General features: G+C 34.4%; 1 protein-coding gene across 2 annotated transcripts in view; it reads left to right on the plus strand.

The window, feature by feature from the left end:
• LOC140800826 (UDP-sugar pyrophosphorylase) overlaps positions 1–13,169 on the plus strand; it is a 39,482-nt gene that overhangs the window by 12,838 nt on the left and 13,475 nt on the right. For both annotated transcript variants that reach the window (XM_073155712.1, XM_073155722.1), the window contains 8 exons: positions 4,383–4,482; positions 6,608–6,735; positions 6,833–6,904; positions 7,038–7,102; positions 7,308–7,368; positions 7,486–7,603; positions 9,929–10,053; positions 11,274–11,350. In XM_073155712.1, coding sequence (XP_073011813.1) covers positions 4,383–4,482; positions 6,608–6,735; positions 6,833–6,904; positions 7,038–7,102; positions 7,308–7,368; positions 7,486–7,603; positions 9,929–10,053; positions 11,274–11,350 — 746 coding nt within the window. The remainder of the gene's footprint in view (positions 1–4,382; positions 4,483–6,607; positions 6,736–6,832; positions 6,905–7,037; positions 7,103–7,307; positions 7,369–7,485; positions 7,604–9,928; positions 10,054–11,273; positions 11,351–13,169) is intronic.

Consider the following 13,169-nt stretch of genomic DNA (forward strand, 5'->3'; position numbering starts at 1 on the left):
AAAGAGAGATGGGGCGTCGGAGAGAGAAGAAAGGAAAACAAATAAATTAAAAATAAAATACTTACTGAAGGTCCGAATCTTGGTCGGAGGATGTTGCCGGACGTCGTGGTTGTGGAGATCTACATCGGGTGCTGCCGATTGGGTGGGAGAGAAGTAGAGAATGATAGAGAGAGAGAAAAGAAACAGAGAAAAGAAAGAGAGAAGTAGAGAATTTATATCGATTATAATTGATACAGGTTGGATCATTCTCGGGTCAAATTCATAATAGATATGGCCCGATTAACCCAAAACCCACCGATCCTGATTCGGATCACCCAATCCTGGTGGATCCCAGTCATTTTTGGATCGGGATCGGCAAATCTTGCTAACCATGATGTAAATCAATAAGTTGATCATTTTTTGCCTTCCTAAATTTCTCACTCTTAATCTCATATTGTAATTGGTAACTTATCTAATCTCTTCATTGTCAATCGATTGCATGTTTTGGGTTAACCCAGGAGAAAGTAGTATAATTTCTTTCAAATTGTGATAAATACATAGTTTGACTTAATTTCTTTTTTGTTATTGTTAAATGTGGTGCCTTATCTATAAATGGACTACCATTCAGCTGGATTGTTATAAGATGTAGCTATGTAATTTGCCTAGCTCTCAATGTAGAAATTGATTATATTTAAACTTGAAATAAATAATGATAAAATTATTTAATTGAATTATAACTCATTTTTCTATTGCAAATGATTTGTTTATGAATGTCAGGCTCTAGTCTGCTGATTATTTTTCTAACTCTAGTAATACCTTAACATCTGGTAATACTTCAACATCATTAGTGACATTTATAGAGAATTGAAATTGGATTAAGAAAATATCCTATAGAAATTTATAATTTATAATTTATAATTTATAAGTATTGAAATTTCAAAATATCTATAAATAGAAGTAAATTAGTAAATTAAAACATGCTTATAATTAGCGTGTATATTTTTTTTATAGTTGTTGGTTTCACCACTTCTTGTAATATTTGTTCCCATTTTTTTGATTGATTCTTTTGCTATGTCCATAACGTCGTATAAGAAATTCATTTTAGACTTGCCATCACTGTCTATAAGTCATAATACCTTAACAAAATGCTCAAATACCAGAGCGTCAATTATAATACTATCCTAATATGCATCTCCAAGAACCATGCTTTTCAAAGTTTAAGCTAATATTTGATCTTTAGGTTTAATGTTTATAATTTTTATAGGTCACTCTTGTAATGTAAACATTTGCATAATATCTATCATCTTTATAGTGTACGATGCTCTCTTTACCACTAGCTATCTGCCTGAATCAAATTTGGATTCTAGATCTTTTCGAACAAAACATCAATTGAGCTTGAGTTTTTTAAATAAATTAAGAACCCAACTATAGTTGTATATAAAGTTTGTCAACTCTGACCTTAATGACCATGTAAATTTTAGAATCTTTAGCAATATCTTCCAACATAAGATCCATGCAATGTGCATGACATAGCATTTAATATAAATGATATCTCTTCACTTAGCATATTATGATTTGTCATATTATTAATAACCACTTGGATTACTTTTTTTCACCTATTTTTTACTACCTTATCCATCATTTAAAAAGTATAATTTGCCTTATTATTAGTAACCTCTTGGAGTACTTCTTTTCACCTATTTTTTCTATTACCTTATCCTTCAACTAAAAAATATAATTTGTCCGATTATTTGTAACCACTTGGACTATTATTTTTTCACATACTTCTTCTACTATCTCATTCATCAACTGAAAAATATAATTTGCACTTTTAAAAAATTCAATAGCATCTATAAACTTCAAAAAGATTGTCCTCATGCTCGAGTACATTAGGAAATTAATTATATTTTTATTATTTTATGTAATCCATTAATATCAGTGTACAACCAAATTCATCCTAATATTTTTAAATGTCAAATGTGAAGTTCATCTACCTTTAAATCAATATATTTTGTAGCAATATCATTTGAATTAGGAGGCGGAACACTAGACCCTCCTGATTGTAGCAATATCATTTGAACTAGCGGCAATAATAGAGGTCATTGGATCTACTCGGTGCTGGGAGAGAGAGAGTGAGAGAGAGGGAAAGGAGAGATAGGGGGGAATAAGTAAAAAAAAAATGGAAATCTTGTCTATGTGAGTAATTTTTTAGTAAGTTTTAAATTTTGAGAGGAGGAGGGGAGAGAGAGCTCGATATTTATCAAAATTTTGAATTTTAAGTTAATATATTTTTTAAGTTTTTAGGCTTCATATGTGAGTAATTTTTTATTTTCTTATTTTCCTCTCATTTTTTCTAAATTTTTAAATTTTTTTTTGCATTTTTAAATAATATTTAGAATTTTACGTAATTAAAAAATAGTCCAATCCGATACAAGCGGCCAATACGGCCGTACGTATTGTTTTTTTGAATGGCCGATATCGATTCCAATTATGATACTAGGAACCTTGAATTAAACATCCTAATCTTGAGCCCTAGTACTCACTAAATGACACAACCATACCTTTTAGATACTTTAGAGATTGGGTAACCATGTCTATAAGTTAAAAGTCATTAAAGTTAAACACACGATTATATTGTATAGTTGGAATATAATCAATTTGTGTGCAAAAGCTTTTTAAGCATGAAATTGTGAGTTCCTATGATTAGTTAGACCTTTTAAGTGGGAGTTTTGATGTAGCTCTAATATCCAATTTCCATGACTTTTTATTAACTATGATTGTTCCAGCTTAACTATCTCTAATATGAACTCAATGTGTTGAAAAGCAAAAAAAGCGGTTGCCTAGGCGGCTTGCTTAGCAGGGTGTGCATTGGCCACCCCACAAATAGTAAATGCGATAGGGAATATGATTGGATTGCGTTGGCGGTTGGCATGCTGAGCGAGTCGCTTTGGTGGGATTGCATGCCTAGATCGGCGACGAGATGAAGCAATTCATAGTACCACCCTCTTTTGCCCAAAAAGGTAGCGATTGCGGTAGCGGGGTGGATTCGTTGCCAATGGAGGACACCAAAGGGGCACTTTTCGTTTTACTTTGGCAATGAGATGGAGAGATTTATAGTCCGTGCCAACCTCCTCGGCCGTGTTGCATTTGTCGAGCTCCTCCTTTGCATCCCATGCCCCCCCTCCCTTTTCGCCGCATCCTCCTATCCCTCTCTGATGATGCTAATCTCATCGTTGATGAGCTCTTCTAGATTTGCTCCCTGCTTGTACTCTAACTGTAGGGATTTGCTCAGATCTCGGATCTTGTCTCTCGCTCTCTCTACTCCCCCTATTTTTCCTTTTTTCTCTATGTTTGTAGTTTTCCTTTTCTATGATGTTGTACATAAGTGGCAGGCTAGCAATTGAGATGGAGTTGTAGAAGGGCGGTCTGTTTCCAATTTTCTTTGTTTTTTATGATTTTTGTAATTGTTAAAGGAAAAAAAGATTAATTATGATTCATGAGTTTTAGCTACATGTAATTTTGATGTTAGCTTTGTTGCTCCGGTAACCAATCTGACCTTATCTTGCTTTCTAAATATAGTAACTTTTATATCATTTTAGCCTTTTAGGCCATTGGTTTGCTTCACTCATGGGATGTGTGTTATCATCTATCTGTTGTACATTAAAAATGGTTGTGAATTATGATCATTATTTTGTATTTTGGTGTAGTGCACTATTAATTTTTCTAATATATACTATATTAGTATATATTATATATAACCACTTTTTTTTTGTATACATTAAAAATGCTAGACCAACAAGGTATTCACACTCCCTAGGCATTATGCGGTGGGGTGGTCGCCCACATACCATGGGCACCTTTTAAAACATTGGATGCAATTCATATATATACGCACACACACATAGTATGTTTATATGTATTTGATGAATTTCCATGTGACATAAATCTAATAGTTGTCCATCAGTACCCCTTCATGACTAAGCTGTTATTTCTGAATCTGAAATGGTAATATAAAATGAATGAGAACAAAGGAAAATTGAATTGTTTAAATATTGTGTAGGAGTTTTGTAAATTGTAGTCTTGTAGATGATTTTCTTCATTGAGTGAATATGTCACTTCCACATTTGGACATTAGGTACTTATGATGCCTGAGTGGAAGATGGAACTTTATGTTCTAGTAAGAAATGGATTATTTTGCTAGAAAATTAAGAGACTTTGTACCACATCTATCGCTTAGGTGCTTGCATGTGTCTGGATGACAACTTCGATGATGAGGTAAAATATGTTGTTTTGAGTCTATTTCCCTGTTTGATTACATGGCTGTACTATATTCTCTGCCAGCTTAATGTCTTTATATTTCAATAAATTCAATAATACAAATTGTATGTGATATTTTGCTCCAGTTGGCCCTTCCTGCAGAAACCACTACTGGAAAATGCTTTCTCCAACATTATATAGAATCTATTCTAGCTTTACAGGAAGCCAGCTATAAATTTGTCGAAGGTATGTATCCACACGATTCTCCTGAATGAAGTTTTTTTTTTGGTCCATTTCAAACTAAAAATTTAGTCTTGCATTAACTATGGCCTTTTATGATAATTTATTGTTTGTTAACCTGTTTCTGACTGCCTCTTAAAGTTAATCAGTACTTCTCTAATATATTTATTTTCACTAGGTCTAGTGGTATCTAATGTGGCCATACTACATATGCAGCATTATAACTATACACAGGAAGAGTTATGTGTGCAGATGATCTTATTTGTGTTATAGATATTGCAATCTCTAGGAAAATGTGTTTTGCCTGCTGAGTTATGAGTACTGTACTTTTCTATTTACACCTGGAGTGCGCTTTTTGTAAAACAATTTTACTGTTTTCCTATTGATTGATGACCAGTATGATTGACAAGGCTAAACATGAGATATAGTTGGAGTTGTGGTTACTATATGCATGGTTATCACTCATGGATATGGTGAAACAAAGTTTCACCAGTGTTTGAAAGGTGGATGCTGGCTGCGAGCATGTAGTATTTTAATATATAAAAAAATTAAAATAAATTATATATGATATACATTATGTTCTAATATATCTAAAATCCCTAGGGCAGCAAAATTAATACCAAGATTATAAATTAGCGAAAAACCTAGAATCACCTAATCCTTTTTTTTTCTCCTTTAACAATCACTGATATCATAAAAACTAAGAAAATTAGAAAATCCCGATGCTACCTTCAAGACTCTCAAATGCCAGCCTGTCATCCATTTATAGCAGGGGCAAAAGTGGAAACATAGGAAAAAAAGAACAAAAAAGAGGGGAGTAGAGAGAGCGAGAGATAGATCATCGAGCTCATCTTTACTTTCTAAGACAACAAAGCAAAGAGATCGTCAAAACGGGAGATAGCGAGTCAACGGAAAGATCATCGTCGTCGCCTGTCGGAGAGAGAGAGAGAGAAGAGTTTAATGCAAACCACTGTCGTTGCCTTGTGCCAGCGCTTGCCGCCGCTCAGTATTGCTTGAGAGAGACGGCGGTAGGGCTCAAATCGAGGGAAGAGATAAGAGTGGATCGGTTTTTGAAAATAGTTTAGTTTTCAAACCCTCTACCTGTTACTCGTCCCATTAGCCCGATCCTACTCGTTATTCCCCCAAAGTCAATTCGCCGCTGCATATTCACTATGCGGGGCGGCTGGTGCTCCACCATGCTGAGGCGGCTGCCGTAGGCACTTTTCAAAACATTGAGTTTCACAACTCTAAATAGATTTATGAGGTGTATACCTATATGCATGGATATGAAGACTATACGCGGATCATGTAGGTCTACTGTTTTGTGGTTGAAATATTCATACATATGGGCGTTGCAAAATGCCAAAATGCTATTCATCTAAATTATACATTTCAGATTTGTTCCAATGTAAAGTACAATTCATATCTAATTGGGAATTGCCGAACTTTCACCATTAACTCATAGCCAAGTTTCTTCTCCTTTCCTTGGTAGTTAAGAGATGAATGTTAATTTCTTTTGGTGGTTGTAATTTTGATTAAAATTTATAGTACCTAGAAAGGTTCAACAATATCAAGATATCTTAAATATGATATAGGATGTTTCATACTTCATTTACACCAGAATATGGTAGTCAAGTTTGTGGAAATTGAATTGATATTCTCTCACAAAGCTAAACACCGGAAACAAACTTACATAGTGGAAATCTTAAATTTCGCATGTATGATTATATTCTTATGAGAATAGGTGAAAATAAGCCTATATCTGGGAGTACTTGACACTGTAACTGTTCAAGTCCTTATTTATGTGGAACGGGAGAAAATTTGAGACTTCATACCACATTGTTTTGCTATGTCCTATATCAATCTACACAATATATTGTTTTATTGGCTTGTGAATCATAGGTCATCTTTTGCTCTATAGAAGTGTGACGTCAACTCTTTTAAGATCATGGAAGAGTTGTGTCAAATTGATATTCAAATTTTCTTTGGTCTACAAAAGCGACTTTAATAAATTATGAAGATTATTATCTACCTATTTGGCATTCTATCAGTAAGTACCTGTCCGGTACTTCTAGCGAAGTATTCATTTAGTTAATCTCTTCTATTGATGTTTACATTATTGAATTGGTAGGTCAAGATCGTACTCTGATTCCCTTGGTGATAATGACATCGGATGATACTAATGCACCCACCTTAGAGCTCTTGGAATCAAATTCTTACTTTGGAATGAAACCCACACAAGTGAAGCTTCTTAAGCAGGTGAATATCAGAAAATTTTTATGGTTCATTTAATTTTGTTTGTAGATCTGTTAAGTACAGGATATAGTTTTGACTGCATTTTGGATGTTCATTTCAGGAAAAAGTAGCATGTTTAGATGATAATAATGCAAGGCTTGCATTAGACATAAATGATAAGTACAAAATCCAGGTAATATTATCTAGAGATGATGCATCTCTTTGCCAGATTTCTTTGACAAAATTAATCAATTATGATAGGTTAGCTGTTACCTATAGATGGTTGTGATATTTAGTTTCCTAAGAGAAGTTCATTATTTGGACAGACGAAACCTCATGGCCATGGAGATGTGCATGCACTTCTTTATTCCAGCGGCTTGCTTGATCAATGGTATGTTTATTTGTAAATTTGTGACGTCCTACTTTTCTATCTTAGAGATCTTTAAGAAAGAATTTATATGCCATTTTGAAGGTGGAACTTAATAATTTTAGATACTAACTACTAAGAGTAGATACAATTAATGTCCTCATAAATTCTGAATAAGTATAACTAATTTATATATGCCAGTGATGAATCTAAGTGTCCCCTTTTCCAGGAAGAATGCTGGTGTAAAATGGGTTCTTTTCTTCCAGGATACAAATGGACTACTGTTTAAGGTTTATACTGGGTTTCTGTTTCTTTAATTCAGCTTTCTATTTTTCCTTGGTGAATTCTAATTTGCATGTGAAAGTATGAGCTAACAGTATCTGCTTATACTTTTATTACTTAAATAGGCCATACCAGCTTCGTTGGGTGTCAGCGCCACAAAAGGATACAATGTCAATTCTCTTGCTGTTCCTCGGAAAGCAAAGGAAGCTATTGGAGGAATAACAAAGCTTACCCATGATGATGGTAAACCAATAAGGAATACCTCTTAAATAAATGTAGACTGTCATTACTTATATTGCTTTTCTGTTGTAGTTCTGCTTATTTTATAATTGGTTAGTTTTGGAGTATAACGAATGAGTATATTGAAATGCTTTTAGTGCCTGGAGGGCTGCCCCACGCATCTTGTGCCAGAAAGATTCCTGCACAAGAATAGCATCATACAATGACACTAGCCTACTGTCATCCACTATCTTCTTTTGACAGTCCACCATTGCTGTCACCATCCAACATTTCTATAGTTATCTCCCTATTCTAAAGTTGTCTTCGCAGTCTTGAGGGCTGTCCCATGCATCTTCTTTCCTTGTTTGGCAAAAGTTCCTTCCCAACACCCTAAGAATTAAGCTCTTGATTTTTGTAAAACATATAAATATTTAGATGTGGATGAGGATATTTCACTAAATGTATGAGTAGTGAGAGGATAATTGGGGAGAAATGAAATTTTCTATTAATCAATGGTTGCAAGAGTGTTCGTATTGGTGCCTTACCTATTTAAAAAAGTAATGCAATACTAGGGGTTTACCCCAACAACATACGACTGTTTGTGTTCTCTTCTTGGTCAGTTACTTCTTGATGAGAGTAGAATAAGTACAGTTTCTTGTTAGAGATTTTTAAGGCCTAAAATTAGTTTTCATTTTCAGAATGCTGAATCGTTGGCAAATGGCAGTATTTGTGGTGGTGGTGAACTAGTGATGTTTAACTAAGGATGAGTGTATAACCAAAAGAACAATTTCTTATTTTGTGGCATGGCGTCTTGCAGATGGCTTGGTGTGCTGCAAAGCATATGGCATAATTATTAATGAAATCAAAGGGAAGAAGAGGTAGATAGAGGGGTATCAACAGTGATGAAGAGGGAGAGAAGAGGAAGAAGATTAGAGTACCAGGTCGGCTTTGGGCTTGTCCTGAGTTCCTATCTCAAGTAGTTCTGAATTCTGATACATATTTAAGATTAACAATGGTCTTAACTTGTAGGTTTTGGATTCAATTTGTGGTTGGATATATTAACAACCCATAATAAAGTAATACTTTAATTAAGTTGGATGAGATGAGATGACCTCCCTCAAGTGACTGAGACCCTAAGGTGATATCTTGAGCTTTGTCCTTTTCCCTTTTTTGTGATGGCGAAATTGCAGTTGGTGGAGGTGGATAGGGATTGGGGGAAGTGGTCTCTAGGTACAAATTGTGACAATGGTTTTCATGCAAGCAAGCTGTTTGCTTGTGATATTACTGCCTCACATGAACAATACTGAACTATACTTTGACAATGGTTTTCTTTGTGATGGTGAAATTGCAGTTGGTGGAGGTGGATAAGGATTGGGGGAAGTGGTTTCTAGGTACAAATCGTGACAATGGCTTTCATGCAAGCAAGCTGTTGGCTTGTGATATTACTGCCTCACATGAACAGTACTGAACTATACTTAAATTCTTGGTTTAAGGATTTGTAAAGAACAACTCTAAAATGTGAATGTAGCAGAAATGACAATGTCTGTTTTCCTCATTAGAATAGGAAATGAGAATCTCTAGATTGGCAAGTTGTGCAAGAAGCCAGGAAGGGACATGGATTTATGTATCAACCAGCGCAACTCATGCCACTTAGCCACATACTTAGCAGGGTGCCAATATACAGATGAAGATTGGCACGGCCTGGTTTTCCTCATGTCATATTTGGTCATGCCATTATTTCCTTTCTTGGCATGGTATTGCGTAGTCCTTGCTGACTGGCATGTACTATTCTGAGAAGCTGTCAGCACGGGGTAGACCAGCCACAATTAAAGCCTTGGCCAGATAGATTAGGATGGTTGTGATAGGAACAAATAAAAGCATTTTATGGTTGTATGTTGGTGGACGTTTCTCTATATGAGAACTTTATCTTGCTTCTACCCTTGTTCAAGAGTGTTCTTCATATGTTGGACTAGTGTTGGCACTTGACATAGAATCAATGTGTTCCAGTTAATGGACAATCCACTTTTAGGATTTATGCTTGCTACTTCTTCTGTTCTTTTAATGTTCCCAAAAATCTACTACCATAACGTGATAATAAGAGAGCACATCCAAAATGAGTTTATCATCTCATGATTGAAGTGTGGATCAATTATAGACCTTGCTGCAAGTGTAGAGTCAGGATTAGAGCTTGGCAAGCCTGGCCAGAGCTTTGAAGAAAGCTCTATACTTATTTGATCCTCAGTTGTATTAGAATGTTGTTTTTCCTCCTTTTTCTATTCTTCAACAATATGTATTATAATTTTTCCATGATATGTTCTTGATACTAATGCAATGAAGAATTTGTTTTAGGGAGGACAATGGTTATTAACGTTGAGTACAATCAGCTTGATCCGCTACTTAGAGCTACTGGGCATGCTGATGGAGATGTGAATTGTGAGACAGGCTTTTCTCCTTACCCTGGAAATATAAACCAGGTATGTATTTCCTTTTAATCCAACATAACAATATTTCTGATATTTATGTACTATGAGTAGCATTTAGTGATCTGATCATGCAACCAGTGATAAAGTTCGAAATACTGAAATGATTGTACTATTGCTATCAAATCTATAGTGATCTGTGATCCTTACAAGCTAAATCTTCTGATCACTTAAAACTCTATATGAGTGCTAAGATACTGAATCTCATTAAAAAATTGATCAGATTTCTTATTTTGCTTTTATCTTTCCAATTCATTTACAAATGTTCAAACAAGCTAAACTTCTGGACTGTCGGAGAGTGCTATGGTGGGTCTTACTGATGAATCAGTTTAGATAATCCATTGTTGCTTGATTGAGACTAATTGGGTTCTTATCTGCAATAATTGGATTGGCCAGATTCTAGGCAAGAGAAAGTAAGAATTTAGTGGGCTCATACCCTCCTTTCTCTGATTTAGAATAGAAAAGGCCTGATGATTTCTTGTTCTTGCAATGTTGTAATCTTTTCCCCTGAGTCCAAACAGCATTTCTGTCCCAAAGTTGGAAAGATAAGGCCTCTATTCTGGAAAAGAGGAAAAGAGGAAAAGAAAAGTGTACTATTTTTTATTTTGCAGTTTCTCTTTATCTTTTGCTAATTGTAATATCAAAGAGCTAAAGAAAAAATGAAAGAATACTTTTGTGTGGGATTTATTTGCTTTTCTTTTGGTCAGGATTTTGACTATAGGGTATGTATTGGCTTTTGGAAACCCAGTCCTTTAGTCGATCTTTATTGTGATCAGCCTGCTGTTCCTTGGTTTTCAAGATAGCTCGAACAAAATTGGGTGAATGTCTGCCTGACCAACCTAATCTACAGACAACCTTTAGCTTGAGTTAACCTCTGATATGTGCTCATATAGATTCAATTGTTAGTAGTATGATTTAAAGTATGAAAGCAGAAGAAAAAAAGGTTGTAGATCTGTCTAATATTTGTACTTACCTTATAAATGTGTATATTACTTATCTTATATTTACTTTTCTATTCCATGACTTTGCTTTTACAAAAGAAATAATGTCAACCATATCATCACTCTTTCTGACTAGTAATTTGAATATTCATGATTCTTTGTCATCTTTTTAAGGGGAAAATAATCACTTGTAATGCTGCAATATTGTATTGTTTCTAGCAAAATCTCATTCTGATTACAATTTAGTGACCAAGTTGATCTGCTCTTCTCCAGTTGATTTTGGAACTTGAACCCTACATTGAGGAGCTCAAGAAAACAAGAGGTGCCATTGCAGAGTTTGTTAACCCTAAGTAATGTCACTTATTTTCCACTCATGTTGATTTCCTTGCAAATGCTAAAACAATAATAGTAGTTTGTTTTAATAATGTAAGTGTAGTATTGTGGTACTATCAAGGTTCCCAGTATCGGGATCGGGATCGGTATCGGCCGTCCAGAAAAACGATACGTATCGGCCGTTCATATCGGATCGGATTATTTTTTAATTATATAAAATTCTAAATATTATTAAAAAATGCAGAAAAATGTAGAAAAATTTAGAAAAAATGACAAAAAATAAGAAAACAAAAATTACTCACATATGAAGTATAAAAACTTTAAAAAATGTATTAACTTACTCAAAATTTAAAACTTTGTTGAATACCGAGCTGCTTCTCGTAAATTTCTATAGTCTTCATCATCATAATCACCATAAGTTTATAAATATTGATATCTGAGACCTGATGTTCCAAAAAGTGATTCCATCATACTAGTCATATTGTATGGATCTTGTTGTGTGACTTGCATTTGAGGAGGATAATAACCAGCTATTTAGATCTTGTGCTTGAGAATACTGAGGATAATAACTAGCATATGGATCTTGTGATGGCTCTAAACAATAAATACTCGATGTACCATAATCATAGGAACCAAAATACATCTCATGACGACGTCGCTGATATGTATATATATCCTCAGTTTCTCTGTCTTTACTCATGCCTCCTTAACTTTCCTCAACAAATGTTGATGGAACGATCTCACCACCATATGTATCATCAGGACTATGACTAGTACTAGTAGGTATACTATCTCTCGCTGCTGAATGACTCGTACCAGCCTCTGCCCTCGTCGTGGTCTCTCTCATATTTCATCTAACTATGAGTTATCTCTGTCATCTAATAACTTGTCCTCTATTTCTTTGATCCATGGAGTCAATGGGTCTTCTTCATCAAAAACATGATTTAAATCAATCAGTTGTTCATTTTCTGCCTTCTTAAATTTCTCTCCCTCAATCTCATATTATAATGACAAAAAATTAACTTCTCCAATCTTTCCATTGTTAATCGGTTGCGTGTTTTTGTTTGGATTAAAGAGAAAGTAGTCCAATTTCTTTCACACTGTGATAAAGACACAGTTTGACTTAAAATCTTCTTTGCTATTGGCGTTAAATTTGGTGCCTCCTCCCATCCATAAATAGACCACCATTTAGCTGGAGTGTTATGAGATATAGTTGCAGCAACTTTAGCAGTACTAAATTGCCCAGCTCTCAATCTATATCTCTCCATCTGAAATCAGAAATATATTATTAGCTTATTGATTATATTGAAAGTTAAAACTTGAAACAAATAATAATAAAATTATTTAATTGAATCATAACTCACTTCTTTATTGCACAGGATTTGTTTATGAATATCGGGCTCAAGCTTGCTGATTACCTTTCTAACCCCTAACAAGACTTCACTATCATTATTGACATTTTTAGAGAATTGAAATCTTGGATTAAGAAAATACCCTGTAGAAATTTAAAATTTGTAAGCATTCAAATTTTTAAATATTCATAAATAAAAGTAAATTAAAACTTAAAACTTAAAAGCATACTTACCAGCAGCGTGTATATCTCTATGTAGTTATTTGTTCCATCTAGAATCAATCATCTTCTACCACTTCCTATAACTTTGGCCCACATTTTTTTTATTGATTATTTAGCTATGTCCATTGCCTCATATAAGAAACCCATTTCAGATTTGTCATCACTGTCTATAAGTCTTAATACCTTGACAAGAGGCTCAAATACTGCGGTGGCAATTGTAATATTATCTCAAAATGTATTTCCAAGAGCCATATTTTTCAAAG

This window comes from Typha latifolia, chromosome 1, assembly GCF_019914945.1.
Source record: "Typha latifolia isolate L0001 chromosome 1, TyphaL0001v2, whole genome shotgun sequence".
NCBI classification, from domain to species: domain Eukaryota; kingdom Viridiplantae; phylum Streptophyta; class Magnoliopsida; order Poales; family Typhaceae; genus Typha; species Typha latifolia.